Below are 25,083 nucleotides of genomic sequence, written 5' to 3' on the forward strand. Positions count from 1 at the left end.
GTGATCCTGACTCCTTTTTTTTTTTTTTTTTTTTAATATTTTATTTATTTATGACAGAGAGAGAGGCAGAGACACAGGCAGAGGGAGAAGCAGGCTCCATGCACCGGGAGCCCGATGTGGGATTCGATCCCGGGTCTCCAGGATCACGCCCTGGGCCAAAGGCAGGCGCCAAACCGCTGCGCCACCCAGGGATCCCCTGACTCCTTTATCATCTATCATTTGCTAAACACTATGCCCTAGGTGACCCACCACATGCAGCTTCAACATCAACACATGGAAGCAGAACTAGAGAAGTAGAAATGAAAATGGGTATAGCTTTTCCTTGCTGGTAATGACAAACACCAACCAGTTAAAACTGTCTTTGATGTTTTCACCTTTAAAAAAACCAAATACTGATAAAAGTGTAGTTAAGCTGGAACTCTTAATCATTACCATTGGCAGCTTTAAAAAGTCCTTAAATCTTCTTGGCAAGCTCCATTGATTTAACCAAGTAAATCCACTTTTGAGAGCCCATGCAGTATTAAAAGGAAAGGAGGACTTTGGTGTCAGACAAAACTGGGTTTAAATCTTGGCTCTGCCATATACTAAACACCATCTTAAGTTTCCTTACAATATTTATCTCACAGGATGGGTAGCATTGTAAAAGAGTCTTTTAAGGTGGTTTCAGAAAATGGTAGATCAAGGTAATGGACTCTCTTCTGCTGTAACAGAAATACTGCATAGAATAAATAAAACCTTTAAGTAAATTAGATGGGTTTGAAAAGCATCAGAGGAAATGACATAATGCCCGATGAGCGAGTCTGCTGGGGGAGGGTGGGGTGGGCGGAAACTAGACTATGCACAGATAAACCCTCACACTGGTCAGAGGTTATGCAGTTCACTTGGACATTGGAGATGTGCCTTGTCCGCCCTGCCATAGTAGAGATTTGGTACATTCAGCTGTGATGAGAAGCCTTTGGAGGGGGTACGCCTGGTTGTCCCATGTCATAAAGCTTGGGATATTTATTTTCCTTTCTTGGAGCACTAAAAGATTCTACACATAGCAGATAGTTTATTGGATGTCTCAAATGGAAAGGCTGTTGTAATAAATTGAGCAATAAAGAGATTTTAAAGACATTCCATTTTCAATGGAATCACCTATTGAGGAGACCATGAGAGATTTGACTTCATGAAAACAGTGGTGGTGGGGGTGAGGGGTAATCAGCTGCCACACCCGCGTGTCTGTAATGCTTGATTGCCCCGTCCCCCGCATCCATGCGGAAAAGTGGAACTTGAAGGGTTTCACTTTCAGACCAGCACGATTAACATAGGTCAGATCTTCAGCAGATTGTCCTCTTCCCTGGGAAATAAAAGTGGTTTTTAATCTCATGAAACACTGCAGTGTTTCCTAAAGGAGGGTCGTGCTGAACTGAGCAAACAATCCCAGGCGGTGGCTTTCACCCTGTCAGCTGAAGGGAGGAAGCCTAGTGGGTTAGAAAGGGAGACGGAGCGACAGTGGACTGAGCGCATTAAGTTCCACGCGGTGTGCCAGTAAGTGAAAGCGGAGCCGGTGTGAATGTACGCTCCGGGTTGGAGCACTCCGTTCGGCTCCCATCCCCTCCCGAACCTTTGTCTCTCTTCACAGTGAGACCAGTGTAGCAACATCTTTAAGTAGGGAATTATTAACCAGGACACAGCCCCGCCGATCTGAGGGCCCCGTTTCCGACAGGGCTCGTGCTTCCAGACAGAATCCTAAGCACAGGTTACAAAGAGCCTACATCCCTTTCTGCGCCCACCCCCTCTTGGAGGGCTTTAATTAGAAAGCTACTAACAGATTAAAGTCTTAGCCATACTCAATTCCTCCCTCGACCTGAAGAAAGCCGTTGAGAATCCGCTGCGTGTTGGAAAAGTTGTCCAAAGTTTGATGGGAGTACACCGGTGAGCGCCAGCAGAGCGCTGGGGAAGGGCCCCGGGAGGAAGGGGTCACGAGAAGATGACCCTGTTACACGCGGATGGTTTGGCCCACGTTGTGCTGACCCTCTGGGTTCGAGCACCGAGGGTGGTGCATCCTTTCCAAGCAGAGATGTGCCATTTCGGCGCAGGAGGGGCCGGGGTGATCTTCCAGATGCGAGCGAAGGCTTGCCAGACTTCAGACTCGCCTCAGCTGAGTAGTATTTCCGTACATATGGGCCCCAGTAACGACGGAAGCAGTGCAGAATTCAAGCAAACCAAAAGGCAAATCCTTGCCTAGGACTTAGGAGTCCAATGAGATAAAATGATGGATCAAAGGATTATTTTTGCCTAATGAAGCATTTTGGGTTTTGAGTCTCACTGGACTCTGTTTTCAACAGGATGTTGTGCTCAGGGCTGGAATTTGGACATTCCGTTACAGGCCTGTAATCAGTCAGCTCTGATTAATTGAACCCAGACTCTTGATGAAGCCCTGCTGCGCTTATAATTTCGAATTTAGAATGGGTAGGGAGAGGAGTAGATAATGTGAGGGATTTTGTTTTTGGAGTTTTGGTTGTTTTTTTTTGTGTGTTTTTGTTTTTGTTTTTGCCTCTGAAATTAGCTTAGTGTATTAATTCAGAAAGCAGTGGGTTGCATCTGATTGTATGCCTTAGTAATCTGAACCATCTGCCTCCCTATATTAAGGGAGTTCATCTCTTTAATCCAGCTTACGGCCCGCAAACCACTCTTCTCTGTCATCATGCCCTTGAGTAGAAGAGGCCACGCAAAGTCCTTTGCTCTTAAATGCTTTGCTGTCGTTGAGGATATTTAGAAACTGATCTTTCTTTCTTTCTTTCTTTCTTTCTTTCTTTCTTTCTTTCTTTCTTTCTTTCGTTGAGGATATTTAGAAACTGATCTTTCTTTCTTTCTTTCTTTCTTTCTTTCTTTCTTTCTTTCTTTTCTTTCTTTCTTTCTTTTTCACATTTTGTCTGAGCTTTGGTTTTATTTTTCTGGGGCCAGAAACCATGGCTTTCTTTGTGAAATCGATGATAAGTAACCAGGTAAAGAATTTGGGATTCGGTGGTGGGTCTGAAGAAAAGAAAGAAGAAGGAGGCACATCTGATCCTGCAGCAGCTCAAGGGATGACTAGAGAGGAGTATGAGGAGTATCAGAAGCAAATGATTGAGGAGAAGTGAGTACACACGATTCCCTTTCCCTCTCCGAGCCTAAAGATATGCATTGTGGCCCTAGCTTCTTGGGCTCCCCGACCTCTTCCGCTTTGCTCTTTAGATGCTGCCCCTGTGCTGTGTGCCCCTGACCTTCGGAGCATGTGTTCTGCTCCAGGAACCATCTCTCGCCTCAGCAGTTACTATGTCCTGCCTGTGGGGATGGTGGCAAGCCATAATAAACGAATCTATATGTCCTTCTCAAAGCAGCTTAACACTTTTTCCAGTCTAGGTTCATTTTAATTAAGCTCGGTTGAAGTGCCCAGATGAACTAGGGTGAGCCTGTCTCTGCGGTCTTCCCCAAACTCACCCTCCTAGCACGTAGAAAGCTTGCACACCAAAGGCTTTCTACCTGGAAGAGAGCCTTGAAGGGCACACGGTGCAATCTTTCTTTTCTTACGTGTGCCAAAGCCCTAGAAAGCACAACACGAGGATTGTGTCCTAAGATTCGGCTTCTCGAAAACTGTGAATAAGTTTGTGGACTGTTTATTATGGAAATTGTAAAGGTACAGAAAAGTAGAACAGTATAATGAACACCCATATAAACCTATGAATAAGGTCACAGCATTGTGTTGTACTGGCTTACAGGTGATTAGTTGGATAGATAGATAGGTGATAGATAGTAGATAGAAGCAGTTTTAAAGTAAATTGCTGACGTCATGATACTTCACCCCTAAATACTTCAGCCATGTATCTCCAAAAATTAAGGACATCCTCCTGGCTACATGAGGACGTTCTCCTGGCTATATAAAATAAAAATAAAAATAAAATAAAATAAAATAAAATAAAATAAAATAAAAATAAAACAGTAGTAACATTTTAATTGAACATTATGAAATGTGAATATCACCAACAATTTTTCACTGCTGCAGACTGCTCTTTAAGTATAATCTATGCGTAATTTTTTGCATTTTAAGGTAGAATAAGAGTCTTTTAGTAACAATGAAGAATTGAAGCCTCACTCCTGAGGTTAAATGTTCATCTTTTTTTTTTTTTTTAATTGTTCAGTAAAAGTATTTCTCTGGGCACCTGGATGGCTTAGTCGGTAGAGCACTTGATTCTTGATCTCAGGGTTGTGAATTCAAGCCCCTCATTGGGCATGGAGCCTACTTAAAAAAAAAAAAAGATTTCTCATTTAATAAGAGTATTTCTTTTTGCCATCATGGCTCTTTTGCTAATTATCAATTACATAAGAGTTGCCTAAATCCTATTGCTAAGATGATTATAGGTGAAAGGTTAATGACCTGGAGGAAACGAAGAAAGTACAAAAGCCTACATTTAATGGAAAGTCTGTCTATTGTATTTTTTTCTGAAAGAAACTGTAGCACATAAACTACCTAGCATGTATTATGCTTGGCTCTGCAGTCAGTTAAAGTCAATTAAAAAAAAAAAAAGTCAATTAAAAAAAAAACGCAACTGCAAACACCATGTCGGTGCTAAGATAAAGTTTAGGCAAAAGACACCCCAATCGTTTGCATATATACAGGCTACTTTTGCCTATGGCATGTAAACAAAGAAACAAAAAGCAAGCATGATGAAGAAACAGAAGCAGAACAATAGCACCAAACATTCTTAGCTCAAGGGAGCCAATAAAAAGAAACTGGCCAGAAATTTAGACTATACATCTGATTGTGTAAAATATCATCCAACTGGTCCAAGCAATAAATCTGGTCACAGATATGACATCTGTTTGATTAACTAATGTCCTAGTTTTCCCTAAGTTCATATCTGGATAGATCAAAGGGCAGAATGCCGAATCGTCAATCAGCAGATTGGGTTATTTGCCAACTACTTGGCTGTGTGTGTGTGTGTGTGTGTGTGTGTGTGTGTGTGTGTGTGAATGTTATCAATTTTTGTTGTAGTCATCCAATTTAAAAAATAATAGCAGGGCAATGGGGCCAGCCCGCTTCCCTCTGGCAAGAGGCATGACTTCTAGTTTGTTGCTTGAGTTTTCAATAGCTTCATCACCTAGAATGCAACAATAGTCCCCTTACCCCTCCATTTCTCTCAGTAATAGTAAAATGTCCCTTTACCTGGTTATTGCACAGTAATTGCTGTGGTATTTCTTACCTGAACTTTGATATGTATCACAGAACTGAACATAAAAGCTAAAATTTTAAAGCATTTAGAAAAAAACAGTATCTTTGCAACTTGAAGGTAGGCCAAGATTTCTTAAACATTTCTTAAACTTTGAAAGCAATAACCATAAAAATGTTAAAATAATGCAGACTTTATCAAAATTGAAAAATCTTGTACATCAAAAAACACCATTAAGAAAATATTTATTAAAAAAAAGAAAAGAAAATATTTATAGGGGCGCCTGGGTGGCTCAGTCAGTTACGTGTCTGCCTTTGGCTCAGTCATGATCTCCGGGTCCTAGGATCACGCCCCGCATCTCTTTTTCTGCCCCGGGGTCGGGGGGTGGGAGGGGTGAAGCCTGCTTCTCTCTCTCTCTCTCTCTCTCTCTCTCCCTCTCTCTGCCCCTCCCACCCTCCCATCACTCATTCTATATAATAAAGAAATAAAATCTTAAAAAAAAAAAAGAAAATATTTATAGGCAAGTCACAGACTTGAGAGAAAATATTTGCAAAAACATATCTGACAAAAGACTGGGATCTAGAATATATAAAGAATTTCTACAACTCAATAATAAAAGCAAAAAAAAATGGGCAAAAGAGTTGAACAAATACTTCACAAAGGTGCACAAATGGCCAATTAGTACATTTTTAAAAAGCCCATCTGATATCTTCAGTCATCATGGAAATGAGAATTAAAATCACACAAAGGTACCACTACACTCACCAGAATGGCTAAAATTAAAAAGACAACAATACCAAATGTTGGCCAAAATATGGAACAACATAGAACCTTTATTCTGTTTAATGAGATGTGAGATAGTACAGCCACTTGGGAAAAAGTCAGATAGCTTCTTATAAAACTAAACTCACTCAGCCAAAGTACCCTGCAACTCAGTGATGCCATGCCTAGATATTTACCTAAGAGAAACTAACATATATGTGCACAAAAAGACTTGTACAAAAATGTTCACAGCAACTTCATTTACACTAGCCCCCAAGGGGCAATAGTCTAAGTCCATCCGGGGGAGAATGAATAAACCAGCATGATATATTCATACAGAACGATGCACTCAGTAACAAAAAGGAACAAACCACTGATAAATAACACCACCTGGGTCAATCCCAAAAGTTTCTTATGCTGAGTCAAAGAAGCCTCATACAAAAGAGTGTGTAGTATATGGTTCCATTTGTGGAAAGTTCTAGGACAGGCACAAGCAATCTATGGTGGGTAAAGGACAGTGACTGGGGAAGCAGCTGTTAACTGGGCATGGAGAAGAGAGAAATTTCTCAGGTGACAGCAATGCTTTTCATATCTTAGTAGAGGTTTGGGTTATGCACAGAAACGGAATCAATAGGAGAAACGGACATGCATACGTGCATAGGTGTCCAGAGGATTGATTTTAAGGATTGGCTCACGCGATTACGGAGGCTGGGAAGTCCCGCCATCTGTTGTCTGCAGGCTGGAGAGCCAGGAAGGTTGCTGGTGTCGATCTCAACTGGAAGACTGATGGGTATGAGTCCTAGGTAAGGCCAGGGGGACTGAGATCCCAGCCCGAGCAGACAGGCAAAGGGAAAGAGAGAGAGAATATGTTCCCTTCCTCTGCCTTTTCGTGTTAGACCCTCAATGGTTGGATGCTGCCCATGCACACCGACGAGGGCAACTGGCTTCATTCAGCCCATCAGTTCGAGAGCTAATCTCGCGGAGAAACACCCTCCCAGACACACCCAGAAATCATGTTTAATCTGACCACCCTGTGTCCCCGTCAAGCCAAAAACAAAATTTAACAGACACAGCACACGTAAACTCTCTGCACTTAATTGTACACAGATCTTACTCAAAAGAAAAAAGAGAAAAGAACCGCAAACCAATACAAGGCTGTAGTTAAAGGGATATGTGTTGAAGCGTTTGGGGGAGAGAGTACTGGCGCCTACAACTTCGAAATGCATCAAAAAATAAGACGGATGATGAATGGGTAGAGAGAGAAGTTATGTGATCAAACATGTATAGCAAGATGCTAATTGTAGAATCCAGGTGGTGAGTGTATGGGTTTCACTGTAAAATTCTTCCAACTTTTCTGTATGTTTAAAATTTTTCTTAGCAAAATATTGGGGAGAATAGATCTGCTTCTGCCCAAGCCCCAGTCACTGATCCCTTAGGCAAGTCACTTACTCAGTCTCCCTCTCCAAAGCCAGAAGATGGAAGCCAGTGTGGGTGCATGTTCTGGGCCTGACCTGCAGAGGGACGGCCCGCGCCCAGGGCCCCGCGGTCAGTAGTCCAACCCGACTGCTCAGATCAGCCCTTCCTTCAGACCGTGTGGTGGTGAAGATGATTTCAAAACGTGAAGTTAAGAAATAGAAACCAGGGTGGTCACCTGAAAAGGAAAGCAGAATTTATTTTAGTGCAAATAATGCTTCGTGCAAAGATGCTTCACCAAACCCCTGGGCAAGGAACCCCACCAGGCCGGACGCCTGGGTGGCTCAGTCGGCCCAGCGTCGGGCTCTTGATTTCAGCTCAGAGCCTGATCCCAGGGTCCTGAGATCCAGCCCCAGCTCGGAGTTTGCTTGAGATTCTCTCTCCCTCTGCCCCTCCCCCACTTGCACTCCTTCTCCATAAATAAATAAATAATTTAAGTATTTAAAAAGAGAGAGAGAGAAAGAGAGGGAGAGACCCCACCAGGCCCCACACGGGCCTAACCTAAGAACCAGGGTAAGTCCAGCCGTGAGCTCCTTCCTGGCTCTTGCCTTGCCCCTGTCCCCCGTTCGGCTGCTCTGCTCCTGCCTCTCAGCTGTCAGCTGTCCTGGCTGTGCCATCCCGACCGTGTGGCCCTGGGGGGAAATGGCAGCGAACTGCTCCCGTGAAGGTCTGTCTTTCCCAGTCCCGATCCCAAACTCCCAGAGAAAGGGTTTCCTTTGCCCAGCTTGGGCCAGTCCGATCCAGCCAGAGGGCAGGGCCATGGGTAGAGACTCGAAAGGCACCCCTGTGGGCAGCTGGGAGGGGTGGCGGTCACCGTGGGCCCCCCAGACAGCCCCAAAGCTGTCAGCTCCCGCCCAGGACATCGTGAGCAAGGGGTCGGTTGCAAACCAGCCTGATCCTAAGTCCTATTAGGTCGGAGCAGCGTGGAGACCTACCCTACCTCTTTCGGGGATCCCCCCTTCCAAACAGGGAACGGAACACTGTACCAAAATGGGGTCCAGAGGGGGTGACAGTGAAGGGAAACCGCTTTCTATACATTCCTCAAGACTATGTGCCTCTAAGGGCCCCCCCAGCCCTGGAAGCTGTGACCCCGTTTCACTTGACCAAGAATCATTCAGGAAGCTTGTTAAAAACATAGCTTCCCCTCATCTGCCCCCAGGGAGTCTGATGAGTCAGTCTGAGCTCACACCCAGGAAGCTGCGCTCTTAACCAGCACCCAGGTGGCTGTGGTGTATGAGGTCCCAAGTCCTACTGAGAGCAACCCTGAGGGGTCAGCTATACACCAGGAATAACCACTCTGCCCCCCTCCGGGCTGCATCCTAAAGAGAGTCCCAGATCCAAGCCGTCGTTGGGGTCTGGGGTCCTGTTGAGTTATGACAAGAGAATGAGGGAGATGTTTGGGGACCAGGAAGGTTTAGCCCAGCGGAGGCTCCTCTATGCAGGGGTTGGACTGTCCTTAGCTCAATATGTCCTTTGATCCTTTATTCTATTCTTTTACTTTTAGGATGGAAAGAGATGCTGCATTTACACAAAAAAAGGCGGAGAGGGCATGCCTCAGAGTTCATCTCAGAGAAAAATACAGACTCCCAAAGGTGAGACGCTCTTAACGCAGCAGACATCCTATTTAATTTCTTAAATGATAGAAAATGGAGAATGTTTGATGATCAGCAAAGGGTCACATTCATGGATACACACACACCACATGCACACACATACAGCCATACACATACACACATGCATACTGCACACACAGAGACATACACAAGCACACATACACACCACATGCACACATGCATGCACACACATACAGACATACATCCACACACATGCACACACAGACATGCACAAGCACACACCACATGCACACACAGACATGCACAAGCACACACACCACATGCACACACATACATGCACATACATACACACATGCACACAGAGACATACACTAGCACACATATACACACTACATGCACACACAGACACATGCACACGCAGACGTATGCATACATAAGCACACATACACACACCACATGTACACACATGCATACACTTACATACACACATGGACACATGTGCACAGACACATGCACAAGCACACATATGCACACCCCGTGTATACACCCATGCACACACAAACACACATGCATACACATGCACACACAGAGACGTGCACAAGCACACATACCCCATGCACACATGCATGCACACACATAGACATACACACATCCACACACATGCACACGCAGACACACAAGCACACATGCACACACACATACATGCACATATATACACACGTGCACACAGAGACATACACAAGCGCACATACACACCACATGTACACACGCATACATGCACACACAGACATACACAAGCACACATATACACACTACATGCACACACATGTATGCACATACATACATGCATGCACACGCAGAGACGTATGCATACACAAGCACACATACGCACACCACATGTACACACATGCATACACATACATACACACATGCACACACATGCAGAGACATGCACAAGCACACATACACACAGAGACATGCAGAATCACACATATAACCACCCCATGCACACACACATGCACACACATACAGACACATGCACACACAAAGACAGACACAAGCACACATGCACCACATGCACACACATACACATACTACACACACGTACACACACATATATTTGTTTTCATCTTAACTGAGGCATTTGATGTAGTGAAAAGAGCATTGAACTAGTTCATAAAAACTAGATTCCAGTCGTTCAACTAGACTCCTTTCCTCAACAAATGAGTTAAACTATAAGTGCAAATTTTTATTTATTTTGATCCATCAGAAACAAAATGCAAGACTAGAGAGGAGAGCAGCCTGCAAGGGCATTTCAAGGGTTTAGCGCCCGAAATTCTGTAAAGCGGACCCAGTGTTTCTATCTTAAACTTCCAACTTTATACGTAACTACACAAGGAGAAAGTAATCACAGCTGGCACCTCGTGTTCCGTGCCAGGCACTGTTCTAAGAGCTTGGACCTAGCAATTCATGTAATCCTTCCCAACAGTCCCCTGGGCCGTTGTGGGGGGGGTGGGGGGGTGGGGGGGTTGGGGGTTGGGGGAAGGGGGGTGTTCCATTATCACCTCTGCTTCGTGGAGGAGGAAGCAGAGGCCAGGAAGGGCAGAGCGCAGGGTCTCCCACTATGCTCTGCCTGTGGCTCAGGAGCAGTCTGTTCCTTCTCGGTGGAGACCGTAGAGTGGTGACGGCACGATCCATCCGGCCATCTGGCTGCTGGCAGAGAGCATGAAACACCTGTAGGCTCTGGCCAAGCAGTGGGTTGGCTGATGGGAAGAGGAGGGGTTGACATGTGACATCAGGACTCAGAAGCTCCACTCCTGTGGGTCCCCTGCAGGTCCCCCAAGAGCTGACTTGGGAGCCGTGAGCCCTAAACAAAGGGAGAGAGCCCTGCTGTCCCTGCAAGGTCAGTGCTAAGGTCACCAAGTGGTTAACTAGCCCCAGCCTGTCGGGGAGACTCGCCTGTGCAGATGTAGTAGTCAATGTCCCTCCTCTGGGCCTGGTCCTCTTCTGTGAATGTGCACATCTCATGGCTGCAATTCTTTCCTCTGTATCTCTCTTTTGTATGATTTTATTTTTGGACACGAGGAAACCACAGCCTGGATTTAAGATAGAGCAGAGGATGTGCCAGAGGGAGCGCAAGAGGGGGTGCGTGGCAGAGGCAGAAGGAGAAGGACAAGCAGACTCCCCGCCGAGCAGGGAGCTCCATGTGGGGCTCAATCCCAGGACCCTGAGATCACAATCAAATTTTCGTGTAGCGTTGAGCTCTTTGTGGCTTCAGGCTGCAGGAAGGCTTTGGGGACAACCTGCACTGCACCGTGTTCCAGTGACACGGTGCGGAATCCCCGCCCTGAAGCCCCCGCAGGCTCGGGGCTTTTCCTGCTCACGGCAGCCCGAGGCTGGACCCCAGACCCGGGGGCTGCTGCTGAGTTCCAGACACAAGCTAGACCAGTAATTGAGATGATGGCCGGAAAGCGCTCCACGCTTGATCCCTAGGTGCATGCGGTTTGCTTTCAGGCGGAGGCCTTCCCACGGTTCTTTCCCGTAACTGGCTGCATTTGGTAAAAATGGATTGAGTCTACGCGGTGCTTCGAGGATCTGCCCGTGGTGTGAAAAATAGTGAAAATACTAACAGTACCGTGGCCCGCTTTTCATACAGCACGTGCAAAGTCTAACCTAGTTGTGCTTCCACAAAATGGCAATTAATAGAAAGTCTATCATGAAAAACGAATCGGTTCCCATTCCACGGTGTCCACGTGTCACCAGATGTGGCTAACGGCCCAGCCTCAGGGCAGCATCTTGCCGACCCTGGGGCACCCCCCTCCGCTGCACCCCCCACCCAGGGCTGTTGCAGGTGACGTGTGTCCCTCCCACCCACCTTGTCTAGGCTTAGGAGCCCCCAGGCCTAGAAGGGAGCGCCAGGGGTTTGGGGGGGCGGGGGGACAGACGCAGTTCCCAGGCAGAGATCACCCCGGCCGGTGGCTTCTTGTCCGTGCAGAGTGGCCACTCCTGGCCTGGCTCCACTGTGCAGCAGCGCAGGGCTGCCACCGGGCAGGGACAGGCTCGGGTCCCTCGCGCCCCCTGGTGTCCCTAACGCGCCGCACAGTGGCCGCAGGGAAGTGCAGCCCGCAGAGCCCGCCCGCCGGCTTCTCAGTTCGGGCATGGGGACTGTGGGTCGTAGCAGGGACAGTGATGGTGAGGACAGAAATAATATCTGCACAAGATCGAGTGTGTGCGTGTGTGTGTGTGTGTGTGTGTGTGTGTGTGAAGTCTATTCATTGGCTCCCAAGGACAGGTTGCGTGTTGTATTGTAAAGCAGTTGAGGTGCGGGCGAGGCTGGGAGGGCCTGGTGGGCACAGGCCGGGCGGGGAGCGTGGGAGCCTCCTGCGGGGACCCCAGCACCAACGGGGGTGGGGGCTCGCTGTCTCCACAGCAAGAGGGATGGAGGGGGATTGTTTGAAATGCGGGTAATTGAGGTGAAGGCATTGGAGAATCCGGCCTCAAAGGGGATGACTGGGGGGGGGGGGGACGATCACAGTGGGGACAGTCACTCCCTGGGCCTTGGAAGGCAGGCTTTTTCTCGTGCTGTACCAACCAGCTCACCTGCTCACCTGCAGCGGCCGCGCTGCCGGCTGCACTGGAACTGCGTGTAACTCAGGTGTTGGGCTGCAGAAGGACGCCTCGCAGTGAGTCCTTAGAAGGCCCTCCAAAATCCACACGGGCCCCCCGAATGGTAGTTTTCATCTCCTGCATGCTCCCCTAAGGAGCAAGGAGGCCCCGGGGGGTCAGGCCATGCCCAGGGCCATCACTGTGATTGGGAAAGCTCGAGGCCATGGCCCTATGTCCAGAGCACCCAGGGAAAGGCATGAGGGGCCAGGCCAGTCCTACACCCCTGGAGCAGAAGGGAGGGGTGACGGGGGCTCAGGCCAGCCTGGAACTGCCAGGCTGGAGATGGGGCAACAGATCCCCAAATCATTACCTACATCCTCTTTGTGGGGCTCGGCGTCTCGATTACCTCACTTCATTGATAACTTATTTGATTACTGTCATTGAAAATGGTCATCCTGGTGTGCAAGTGTGTGTGTGTGTGTGTGTGTGTGTGTGATTCAACCATAAAAAAGGGAAATCTTGCCATTTGCAACAATGTAGATAGACCTTAGGGGTATCATCCCAAGACGAATAAGTCAGACAGAGAAAGACAATACTGCATGATTTCACTTGTATGTGGAATCTTAAAAAGAAGAAGAAGTCAGACACAGGGAAGAGACTGGTGGTTGCCAGAGGTGGGGGTGGGAGTGGGGGCGGGAGGGTAAAATGAGTGAAGGGGGTCAAAGGGGACAAACTTCCAGATATAAGATAAATAAGTCCTAGGGCTATAACGTGAGGCTGGTGACTATTAAAAACAGTCATCAAAAGACACTGGTAGGACAAATCGTCTTGTCATGACCCATAAGCAATCACCGGGGGCAGGCGGGGTCGTCTGAGGAGCACACCCAGTGTCCAGGCTCTCCTCCTAGGGCAGGGGTGGGTTCCTGGGCTGCCCCAGGACTGTAGCTCCTCCACCCCAGCTATATATATATATAATATTTCTATTTTTATTAAACTTATTCTTTATATATTGAAAAAGCACATCAGTAGGTAATCATAAGACTCATTGAAAACCCGTGAAACTCAAGTCAAGGAACTTGCCCAAGGTCACAAAGCTTACTGTGCCAGAGGGGCCTCCAGCCTCCCGAGTCACCCGGTACTTTCTGAGCCTCACTGTCCCGTACACACCCTCCCTGAACCGTGTCTCCATCCAGGATGGTAGACTTGAGAAGGAACACGACCCTCTAACCCAAAAACAGCGCTGGGCAGAAAGCAAGGGTCACCGGGACCTTCCTGGGCTCCTAATAACCTCCTTTCCCTTGAGGTTTGGAGTCTTGAGGTTTGCAGACTTCTAAGCCCTCTGTTGTCTTATAAAGTCCACATTGGGTAAGCAGCCGTACTAATAGTATTAGCAGCCCACAGGGAGCTGGACACATTCACCGTGTCCTCCAGCTAACGAGGGATGACCCCCTGGGTGCCTCATTCACAATTCTCCAGGGTCACCGGCACAGCAGCCACACAACCAGCAGGAGGCGGTTCTGGGCCTTTCCCCTAACCAAGGCCCAACGGAGAGCAGATTTGAGGAAAATGTCTTCCCGGGAGCTGTCAGGTCTAATGAGGATAACTATGTCGCATTTTGGAATCAGAACTGTATTTTCTAAAGAAATTATTTGGCTGCTGTTCCCCGTGAAAGGGTTTCACTGATTGCTGAGCGGGGGAAGGAAATCTGGACTTGGGGAAGGACAATTTGGGGCCCAGCACCCTAGGGAACAGCAAAAGCCTCCTCTCCCAGATTGTCCTTCCCTGTTCGTGACAACCCCGTGTATTGTACCCTGTGTCTTCGGGTGACCCCTTTTAATTGCAGTGATCACATAAGGAGTCCAGTAAGTGCAGCAGTCGAACGCAACCATCCAGAGCATATAGGGACAGCACACGTGTCCACGCAGCGTGCATTTCCTCCGGCTTTGAAGCCACCGGGGTACTCGGGGGACATCAGGCGCCTCAAGGAATCCGCGATGCTCGTGTTAGGATTGGGTCTCGCTCCGCCGCGATCAGCCCCTGTCCTGGGTCTCCACCTTCCCCTCTCCGCCATCTCGCCTTTGTTAAGGTCAAATCTCTCCCAGGGAAAACAAGCAAATAGCACTTGGGGAGTAGACGTGCCTTTCCAGGTGCCTCCCCCCAGGGACGGGCTCCCACTGCTCCGCTGCAGTCTTCCTCCTTCCCAAGCTGGGTAGTCTGGCTCTGCACAGAGGACCGTCACCTCCTCCCCGAGCCCCCCTCTCTCCTCATCCTCCCCAAACTGCCTCTCCTGTGTCTTGGTCATGGCCTACCCTCCCTCTGCCTGCTGCCCCCAGATTTTGGAATATTGCAGGTCTGTCCTTTGTCCTCCCGAATTGCACACTCTCCCGGGGATCCTGCTGTCGCTTTCGGCTGCCACCAGTGTGTGGATGACTCTCAGACCTACACCTGCAGCCCGCATGCCGTCTTCTCCCTCGGGGTCCCTGCCGCGGCTGCCTCTGCTTGGACACCTCCGAGCTCTTCCCCAGAACAGATCTGGCCCGTTTTCCCCCAAACCCACTCCTCCTGTGGGCCCCATCTCAGTGTTGCCCGTGCCCCGCCCCCCCCCCCATCCCCAGCCAGCCCTGGTCCCCAGGGCCTACATCTGGAAGTCAGCCTTGACTCTTCCCTCCTCCTCCAGACTCACATCCAGTAAATCATCAAGTCACCCTAATGTTACCTCCTACATAATTCTCAACTCATCCCCAAGGGCAGGGCTCATCATATCTCACTTCTGACCACAACAGCTCATCGGTGGCTTTTCCACTTTGAGTCTTGCTCCCCACAAAATTACAGAGTGAGGTTTCCAAAATGCAAATCTGGTCCTGTTTATCTCCTGTTAAAAAAAAAAAAAAAAAAAAAAAGGTTATCACAACTTCTGAGAACGGAGTCCCTATCCCTTGCCCTGTTGGCCATGACGTGGCTCCTGTCTTTCTGGTCTCAGCTCTTGCTAGTCCCTGCTTGGACTGTACCTTCCTTCTGCTTTGTTTCCTACACTCTGCTCTCTGTGGCCCCTTTTCTTCCCGTGAGGCTTCCGTCTAGGGCCACTTCTTACAGAGCCTCCTGTGCCCCCTTCTCCCCGCCGCCCTTCATGCTCCCATAATACAGGAGTGCGTGTCTCTTATGTTATCTTACCACCGTGAATATTCTCACCAGCTGGACTCTGCTCTTTAACAAAGGGGTTGAGTCGTCCACCTTTGTCTTGCATGCCTGGCAGGATGTCTGACACGTAGAAAGTGTGCACAGGTGTTTGTACACACACGCGCACAAAACGTTTGCTGAATGTTGGATGTCGCTGGGAAAAAGGAGAAAAAAAAAAATGCATCCAGAGAGCAAAGTATCAAAAACAGCAGAAAGAATTTACCTGCTGTGAGAATTTTAGGAAAATAAATTTTCATGAAAAGAACAGGTCTGGATTAGACATTTTAACTTTGTATATCCGAAAGTTAACGTTTTAAATAAGGCCCCGAGATTCTTTCTAGAAACAAATGTGCCCCTCTCCCTCGCCAATTCAAAATGTATATGTAAGTCAAGCCAAATTAATAAGAGAAAACAGTTCCACAATGAACCCTAATCCTATTAAGGGAATTGTCAATCTAGGTTAGTCATTGAAAAATAATGTTGTGCCCCCTGCTGAGCTATATGATTTAGTTACACCTGGTGTTTGTCTGCTGTATTAAGGGCATCATTCACTTTGAATAAAGATGAAGAGAGAAGGAGATCTACCAGTGGAGCTGTCTTTAAACGTGTCACATTGAAAGCTCCCTTAGAACAGAATTTAAAATTTGCCTCTTAACAAAGGATATGATGCTGTGGACCTTTCTCTGCCCGCCCCCTTCAGATTCCGAGCTCTTGGGCTGCCCAGCAGGGCCCCAGACACTGAAACCTCCTGCTCCCGAGCAGCTGTTTCTGGTGGCAGGGCGGCAGGCCATCGGGGCGGGCGGGGGGCGGGGGGGTGTCGGTGGCCGCGAGGGACCTTCCCTTCCTTCCTTCTCCTCATCCTGTCCCAAAGCAGTTTGCTCCTTCTACTCATGCCCCTGAACAAGCCACAGACTGACTGTCCGGAGGGGACATGGGGAAGGGGAGAGAGAGCCCTAGGACGCTGGTGCCATGGGAATGCAAGTGAAGTACTTAGCCACGCTGGCAATCCCACTGAATCCTCACAACCGCCCCATAAGGTAGGTGGATAGTATTTCCCCTTCGCAGATGAGAACACTGGCTGGGAGAGGAGAGGAAGCGGGGCTTCCCAAGGTCACGCCTGCCTGTGAATGGCGAAGCAAGACAAGACCCCAAGCCCATCTGACCCCACTGGCCATATTTTCCTACTAGCCCTGGTGGCAGTGCTGGCCACTCAGCCCTAAACAAGCTGAATCACATTTATGCAAGTCTCAAGACCTTGGCTTCCCCCTCTGTAACATGAGAGGCTTGGATAGTGACCCCTGTGAGCCTCTTGAGCCCCTCGGCCATGCCTTTGTGAAGGGAAGAAGTGGGAGATGTACACAGCTGGAATCTAGAAATGCTCATTCCTGATGTGCCCTACACATTGCACACTCTCAGCCCAAGCTGATGAGGGAAGAGCAATGAGGTACAGCAAGCAGACGTTGTAGGTGGCCGGCCCCAGACAAGGGTCTCCACAGTGCTCAGCACTAGAATCACCTGGAAAGCTTTTAAAAAACTTATATTGCCTAGGCCCCTGCCATATATCCCTGGAGCCAGTCCTCTGGGGGTGGGCACTAGCCATTTCTAGACTTCACAAGGGAGGCGGGGGCCCAGAGAGGGTGGAGAACCACAGTCCCAGAGGGATAGGACATAAAGTTGGCTCTGTCCTTCAGTGGCAAGTGTTCAGAATGAGGATGAGTGGGTCTGCTGGAGCCTGGGCCCCAGGGCCTCACGCCTCCCTCCCTCCTTCTCTGGCCCCAATACATGCCTTCACTCCTCGCAAAGCAGGCCATGCTCACTTTGACTTGCCGTGGAGGATTTTGCTGACGGGCTGTGCTCTTTTCACTCTACCCCAATGTCTTACAAGTTCCTCCCTCATACCTGGGATGAAGACCACTGACTGTGGACCACCACTGTGGTCCTCACGAATATGGAAGCATCCAATGTCAGGTCAAGTGGTCAAAGTCAAAGACAGCCATTAATCTCGCTGTCTGGTATCCTGTAGACCAAAAATACGTAAACAACCCAAAAACCCCAAACAAAATCTGCCCAGAATCAAGCCGGTATTTGCTATACACCAAGGTCAACTGACTGGGACTCTAACACGTGGTGAACGCTCAGCTCTTGGGCAACATAACCGTCTGAGATTCGGTAGCTTTTCCACGTATCTCAAGGTGGATGCAAGATGAAGGCCAGTTTATCAAAATCTAGGGCTCAGACAGTGTGAATCCAGGGTCGTGCTTACCCTTCGGAGAAAGGTCAGAAATCAGTCACAGGGAATAACGAGAGCAGGATGTGGGGCTATTTAAATAATGGGGCATTCAGCGCCGGCAATTAAGATTATAAATCTGGTTAAAAACCAAGAGATTAAAACTGATTCTGGTCAGCCGGCATAAAAATAATTAGCTCTTAACTGCATTAAACAATATCCCAAATTGATAAGATTTCTAGAAACGAGAAGGCCTCTCAGACAGAGCCTCTAAGAACAGAGAGCAGCTTGTCGGGCCCCTAACGGGAGGCCGGCTCGCCTCCCTCCCTGACTCTCGCTTCCACTCGTTCACACCAAGCTTCTGGGGTGGGGGCGGCGGGGGCTAAGCCTCCCTGTCTCCCTGCCTCCCGGCCTCCCTGCCTCCCTGCCTCCCTGGAGCAGGTTCGTGTTGTCTGCAACTGCATTTGTATCTGGGCAAGTGCTGAGGCATCACTGCCTTTCCTGGATGTGTGATGTGTCCAAACATCCCCGGTCCCCCGGCCTGACTTGTCAGCGGGCAGTGGAAAGTCTGGGCGGGACATTCGCTGCGTGGATGGCAGACAAGGTCTCCCGGGCAGGGAGGTCGGTGAGGCCAGGGGACGAGGCCACGCAGAGGCCACTGCATACGCTCCATGGATTCTTCTTCATGGCTTGCTCGGTCCTGGATCTTTGCCTTCAGGGCCAATGCTCTCCCACCCACCCTCTATGCCTTTTTTTTTTTTTTTTAAAGTTTCACCAAAAGGTTTTTTGGTTCACGCCCTGAGCCAAAGGCAGACGCTCAACCACGGAGCCACCCAGGTGCCCCAAGAGCTCTGTTTTAACAGCCACTGACTTGTCTCGCCCCTCCTGTTGGATGCTTGGAGGCCCAGCGTTGGTGTGAGAATCTGATTGCCTGAGCAGGAAGGTTACCGCCACCGCTTACAGGCTGTGTGACCCTGGACACCTGATACAGCCTCTCTGAGCTTTATTTCCTTATCTATAAGCTGGGATTCTCTTACTTGCCTTACAGTCGTAGAGGATTAATTAGATGACGCCTGAATTATTTGGAGTAGATTAAGCAGTCAACCCCCAGAGGCTTCTCATAAGTAGAATAACCCTCAGTGGTGGGCTGGAGATGTGCAATGGACAATTGTGACTCCTGCACACGGTGGTCAGCCTTATCAGAGGCCTTGTTCTCCTTTACCCTTACCTCTGGCCTCGAAATGGCCCCCGCTTTCACCCAAAAGTCACATTCCTGGCAGGATTCATTTCCCTTTGAGGCACCAGGTCCTCAATTCTGGGACAAAGCTACCAGGCTTTCCTCAGCTTTTGTCAGACCCATGTGCATGTTTGTGGGACCCAGAGGACGACTTCTGACAGCGGTTCCAGGCTCACTGCCAGCCTCCTCTTTCCCCCATCCCTGGCTCTCTCCCTCCCTGGCAACCTTATGTATACAGACCCCCTGCCCTTCTCCTGAGGCTCAGCAGGACTCAGGCCAGCAGATCACTGAACGCTCAGGGGCACCGGCCTGGTGAAGGGGTCTGAGCAGTCTCCAGGATACAGTTAGGTGGGGAAGTCGGGGTCCCAGGCAGCCAGAGTGTGGTCTAAAAGGGCTTGTGGGCTCTGGGAAGGCCCATCCCCTTGGCCCTGTGACCTTTCCACCCCATGTGAAGGAATGTGGTCCAAGGGACAGAGGAGCCCTTTAAAGCATGGGGCCTTCGGCAGGTGGCTCCAATTGTCCAGTCTAAAGGCAGCATTCAGTGTTGTCACTGGCTATGGTCAGAGTCCTACAGTCACCATCCTTCTAGAAGGATGACAGGGATAGTGGAGTAATGGTTCCCTAGCACCAGAATCTATTTCCCTGGGCTGCAGCCTGTGCTGTGGATACCTGACAGCTAAGGGAGGACACCCAGACAGGGCCAGTGGGCGGCTAGACGACAAAAGGGGGACCAAACGTGGGCCTCAGCCTCATTAGCACTGAGTCCTAACCACGTGAGCAGGCCCCAGGCCTAGGACAGGCCAAGGGTGAGGGTCCTGCTTGTAAAAAGGGATCCGGGCTTTTTACAGGCTTCTGCAGCTGACCCAGACTATTCCCCCGCAGAGGCGGCATGCAGCGATCAGAGCCCTGGGTTCAAGTCTGAGCTTTGTCATTTGCCCCCTGCATGACCTTTGGCAAGTCACCTTACACCTCTGATGCCCCGTGGAAGGGCCCTCAGAGGATTACCGAACAGATGGAAGGGGGTGTGCTCCTAGATGGTCTTGTAAGCTCCTAAGCCTGCAGGACAAGCGTGCCTATGGCTATTCGTATTTTTGAGAAAAAAAGGCGGATCACTGTCACATCCCTACTGAAAGGGTCCCTATGATTAAGAAGGCACAGAGAGGGGCACCTGGGTGGTTCAGTGGTTGAGCATCTGCCTTCAGCCCAGGACGTGACCCCATAGTCCTGGGATCGAGTCCCCCATCGGGCTCCCTGCGTGGAGCCTGTTTCTCCCTCTGCCTGTGTCTCTGCCTCTCTCTCTCTCTGTGTGTCTTTTATGAATAAATAAATAAATAACTAAGATCTTAAAAAAAAAAAGAGCCCTTCAAAAAGCAGATCTGCACATTTAAGGATGGTTAAGGCTATTGCCCTTGACGGCAGGCTCATCAAATCATTCAGCGAACATCTACTGTCTGGGTCTGCGTGCCAGGCACTCTGCTGGCTTGGAGATGAGTAAGCAACGGTCCTGTCTTCAGGGATAGTGGGGTAATGGTTCTTAAACTTTAGCACGACCCAGAATCACCAGGAGGCCTTGCTAAGCTGAAGATTGCTAAGAAATCTTCAACTTTGGAGTCAGCAGCTCTGGGTGAGGCCCGAGGATGTGCATTTCTAACAAAGTGCCAGGAGGTGCCGATGCTGCGGGGCTGGGGACCCCCCTCAGAGACACACTTTGGTAGAAGTGCCGATCCAGAGCCCCTCTGTGAGCTGTAAGGCAAAGTGGAAGCCCACAGCTCTCCCTTCCCAGGCAAACGGAATGAGGGGGAAATAAACCTGAAAGTCCTCCTTGAAGGAGGAACCCAATCTGAAGCTCCCCCAGACGCAGCCCGCCCCCGACCCGCCGCCCTCATGAGTGGCCCACCTCTGAGCACCTGCTGGCTGGCCCACCGCCCTCTGGCCCCTCTAGCTGCCAGTCCCTCCAGGCTACTCCTTCTGGGTTTGACACTGGTGACATCCACAAAGATCTTATTACCCACTAGAGGGAGGGGAAAGGGTATCAGAATTCCCAGGAATGTCTTTTCAAATCATTATGTATTCCGGGGTGCGTAAGAGAGGGGAGATGTCCTGCACTTACAGGACTGCCAGGTAGAAGTCCTGCCTTTCCTCTCTTCCCTGCAAAAGTGCTCAGAGGATGATCAGCAAGGAAGGCAACCTCTAGGGCAGGTAAATAAAAAATAAATAGAAAGGGAGGCTTGGCTGGGAGCCCCTGAGGATTAACTAACTAATTAATCCCCACAACAGTTTGACGAGGAACTAATTAATCCACTAAGCGCTTTGAAGGGCCAAGGCCTGGCCAAGTGCAGGGACCGGCTTCTGTCCCTGGGGAGGCTGCGGTGGAGACTGGCCCTTCCCGGAGGGCTTCCTGGAGGGCGTGTGTGAGGACCGTACACCCCAAAGAGGAGCATCTCTGCCCTGCAAATCAGCCTCTCACAGGTCTCTGCGGGGGGCTGGCTGTCACCCTGTGGGAGAACCCACCAAAGGAAGGAGCTGTGGGGGAGCCACGGGGCCCTAGAGCTGGAGCCGGCCCGGGAGATCCACTTCACAGATGCAGACTAGAGGGTGCGCACGCCTTGCCCTGGCTCGTTCTTCGGACCCAGAGACACCGATGTTCCCCTAGAGTCACTTCCTCTCATCACCCAGGCAAGGAGAATTCATATTTTCCTGTAGGTGTCCACTTGAACTCCACCTGGGAACTCAGCAGGGGTCAGCATCTTTCTAAAGTCCAATCAGTAAGGGTTTGATGAGGACTAAGTAAATGTCGTACCTTTAACGTGAATTTTCATGCACTTGGTCACAGGACATCGAGGAGGGTGAGCCCCAAGGTCGGCTGAGATCTTTCCTACCTTTTGCTTTTCTGATGCTCTGTGATCTTCCAGGCCCTTGGAGCCCCATTTGCCTCCTGTTACAATCTGATCTCAGAAATCATTGGATACAGCCACCTGGGAATATAAACTATTCCCAGAGAATTTTTTTTTTTTTTTTTTTTTTTTTTTTTTTTAGAAAAGGAGGAGCAGAGGGACAGGGAGAGAGAATTTTTTTTTTTTAAGATTTTATTTATCTATTCTTGAGAGACACACAGAGAGAGGCAGAGACATAGGCAGAGAGAGAGGTAGGCTCCCTGCAGGAAGCCCAATGTAGGACTCGATCCCAGGACCCCAGGATCATGCCCTGAGCCGAAGGCAGATGCTCAACCGCTGAGTCCCCCAGGAGATAGAGAATTTTAAGCAGGCTCCACATCCAGCTCGGACCCCATGTGGGGCTTGATCTCAGATCATCAGGTCGTGACCTGAGCTAAAATCAAGAGTCAGATGCTTAACTGACTGAGCCACCAAGGTGCCCCTCCCAGAGAAACTTCTTTAGATTCTTCTCTCTTATTAAGAAACAAAGTCCCTGCAGCCAAATGGGGTAAAGGAATCTCTAAGACCAGGTAGCAGGTACTACGAAATTCTGGAACAGACACTCTCAGGATCATAAAATGGAATCTGTGAGAGGCAAACTGTGGTGTTAGCAGCAGCAGCACAGGAGGTTGCTGAGGAGCAGCCATGCCACCCACGAGTCACTTAAGAAACAAAGAGCTTTGTGCCAGAACCACTTCCAGGTGTGAAGGGTGTATGTAAGGTTGAATTTGATGTGATTCTGTGCCCTCAAGGAGCCCCGGTCTAGTAGAGAGGAGGGAAGGGGCAAAGGTTAAGCCCAAGTTGCCACGGCCACCGAGAGCCCAACCACACCCTCCAGGGAGGGATCAGCCAGGGCCACTGAGGCACATCCTGGGGCTGATAGACTGCAAAGCTTGCAAAGCTGCCCTGAGGCGGAGCCTACAGTGTGATTCTCAAGCTTTGCAGGCAGCAGCAGGACAAGGGAGGGCTTCTTGAAACCCACATTGCTGGGCTCCACCCAGGAGTTTCGGATTCCCTTGGTCTGGAGTGGGACCCAAGGATTTGCCTTTTCTAAAGTATCCTTAGATGTGCTAATGCTGCTGGGCCCAGGGACCACACTTTGAGAACCACTGTTGTAAAAAGTTCTGATCAGCCCAAGGTGCAGCGGAAGGGGAGCATGTCAACCAGGACCTCCAGCCTCCGCGATGGCTCCCGGGCCCAGGCTCTGCGGAGGGATGGCCGAGCTCGCCGTCCCCATCATTCACCCCAACGGAGGACTTTGCTGCTGCTTTGACTATCTCCTTGGAGGCTGGTTGTCTGAGAGTGGCTTATCTCTTCCGTGTTTGTGTTTTGCACAGAGTGAAATGGACGAGAACCAAATCCAGATGGCCGGAGACGATGTGGACTTGCCCGAAGATCTCCGGAAAATGGTAGATGAAGATCAAGAAGAGGAAGAAGACAAGGATTCCATTCTTGGGCATTTACAGAATCTCCAAAACATGGACTTGGATACCATAAAGGAAAAAGCCCAGGCCACCTTCACGGAAATGAAGCAGACCGCTGAGCAGAAGTGTGCTGTGATGTGAGGGGCAGGACGTGCGGAGGAGGGAACCGAGTCCAGGTGGAGGTGACCACTCTGCACGGAGCGTTTCCAGCAGCGTGTCCTTAAACACGGCAAACTCACAAACACCACGACGGTGAAGCTCTCCACAAACTCGTAGACAACGACTTGATGTTCTAAACATCCCCGTAGAGTGCTCAGCCAGCACCTTGCAGTAGGACACACACTTTCCTTGTAGTTATAAATGTGGCTCAGTGCAAGATTTCATCTGGGAGTGACGCGGAACACATCTGCTTGAAGATCTTCAGGACAGCCCTGAAGAGACAAGAGCAGATGGCATTTCCCCTCCGACTTGCTTTCTTCCAGGGCAAGGTCTCGTCCTCTTCATCCGTTAGCATAACTCCAGGTCCTTTGGAGAAAAGATGTGGAAGGTCAGGGAGCCCCCCTGGAACCCTGGCTGCAGGCTCAAGGGCAAGCAAAGAGCACACCGCCTCTCACTCCCAGGGACCTTGACACTGTTGCTGCTTCTCATCACGGATGGATGAGGACCTGGATGGTTCCAGGCCCAGGGGACAGTGGCGGGATGGGACGAGCAATGAAGAAGAGAAATGAAGGCAGAGAATGGACTTCACTAGCGCTTTGCATCATGCTAGAGGCTATATGAAGAATGGACTTGAGGGGTGACACTAGAGGCAGGGGGCGACTAGGAAGGCTATGGCTGGTTCCACATTCGGCATCATCACCGGTTGTCTGTTGGTGACTGCAGTGGGAACGGAGCAGATGGACAAATAAAGAGCACTGAGAAGTTAAGTGAATCTCACTGTGTGTGTGTGTGTGTGTGTGTGTGTGTCTTCTCTCCCCCTTTTCTCTCTCTTCATCTTCTCCCCATCCTGCCTCTGCGACCTCTCCTTGGTTTCCCTCACCTGTCCCTCCCCATCCCTCTGCTGCAGACTAGCTTCCGGTAAATCATGCCATCCTTATTCTGCACCACAGTCTTCCAGGGGACACACGGATTTCCTCAACACTTGCTCTCTTTCAAAGAGAATTGCTCAAAAGACCTAGAATATTTCCCTCGGAAACATCTAGAGCTATCTAAAGCCAACCAAACCAAAGCAAAATACTAGCCTTTCAGTGAATCTGTTCATTGAAGAAATAATGCTCAAAGATAGCTTCTTCTTTTTAAAGATTTATTTATTTACTTGAGAGAAGGTGCACACACGCACATGTGCTCACTTGCAAGAATGGGGGTGGGAAGGGCGGAGGGAGAAGGAGAGAGAGAGTCTCAAGCAGACTCCCCGCTGAGCATGGAGCCCACCATGGGGCTCGATTTCAAGACCCCGAGATCATGACCTGAGCCAAAAT

At 49.6% G+C, this 25,083-nt stretch overlaps 1 protein-coding gene across 1 annotated transcript; it reads left to right on the forward strand.

Annotated features, from left to right (window-relative positions):
* Positions 1 to 855: 855 nt before the first annotated feature.
* Positions 856 to 24,531, forward strand: CPLX4 (complexin 4). The gene is made up of 3 exons (XM_025422134.3): positions 856 to 3,121; positions 8,932 to 9,019; positions 23,519 to 24,531. The coding sequence occupies exons 1-3, from the start codon at positions 2,955 to 2,957 to the stop codon at positions 23,744 to 23,746; spliced, it is 483 nt and encodes a 160-aa protein (XP_025277919.1). The 5' UTR covers positions 856 to 2,954; the 3' UTR covers positions 23,747 to 24,531.
* Positions 24,532 to 25,083: the final 552 nt, after the last annotated feature.

Source organism: Canis lupus, chromosome 1 (assembly GCF_003254725.2).
Source record: "Canis lupus dingo isolate Sandy chromosome 1, ASM325472v2, whole genome shotgun sequence".
In the NCBI taxonomy this organism is placed as follows: Eukaryota; Metazoa; Chordata; class Mammalia; order Carnivora; family Canidae; genus Canis; species Canis lupus.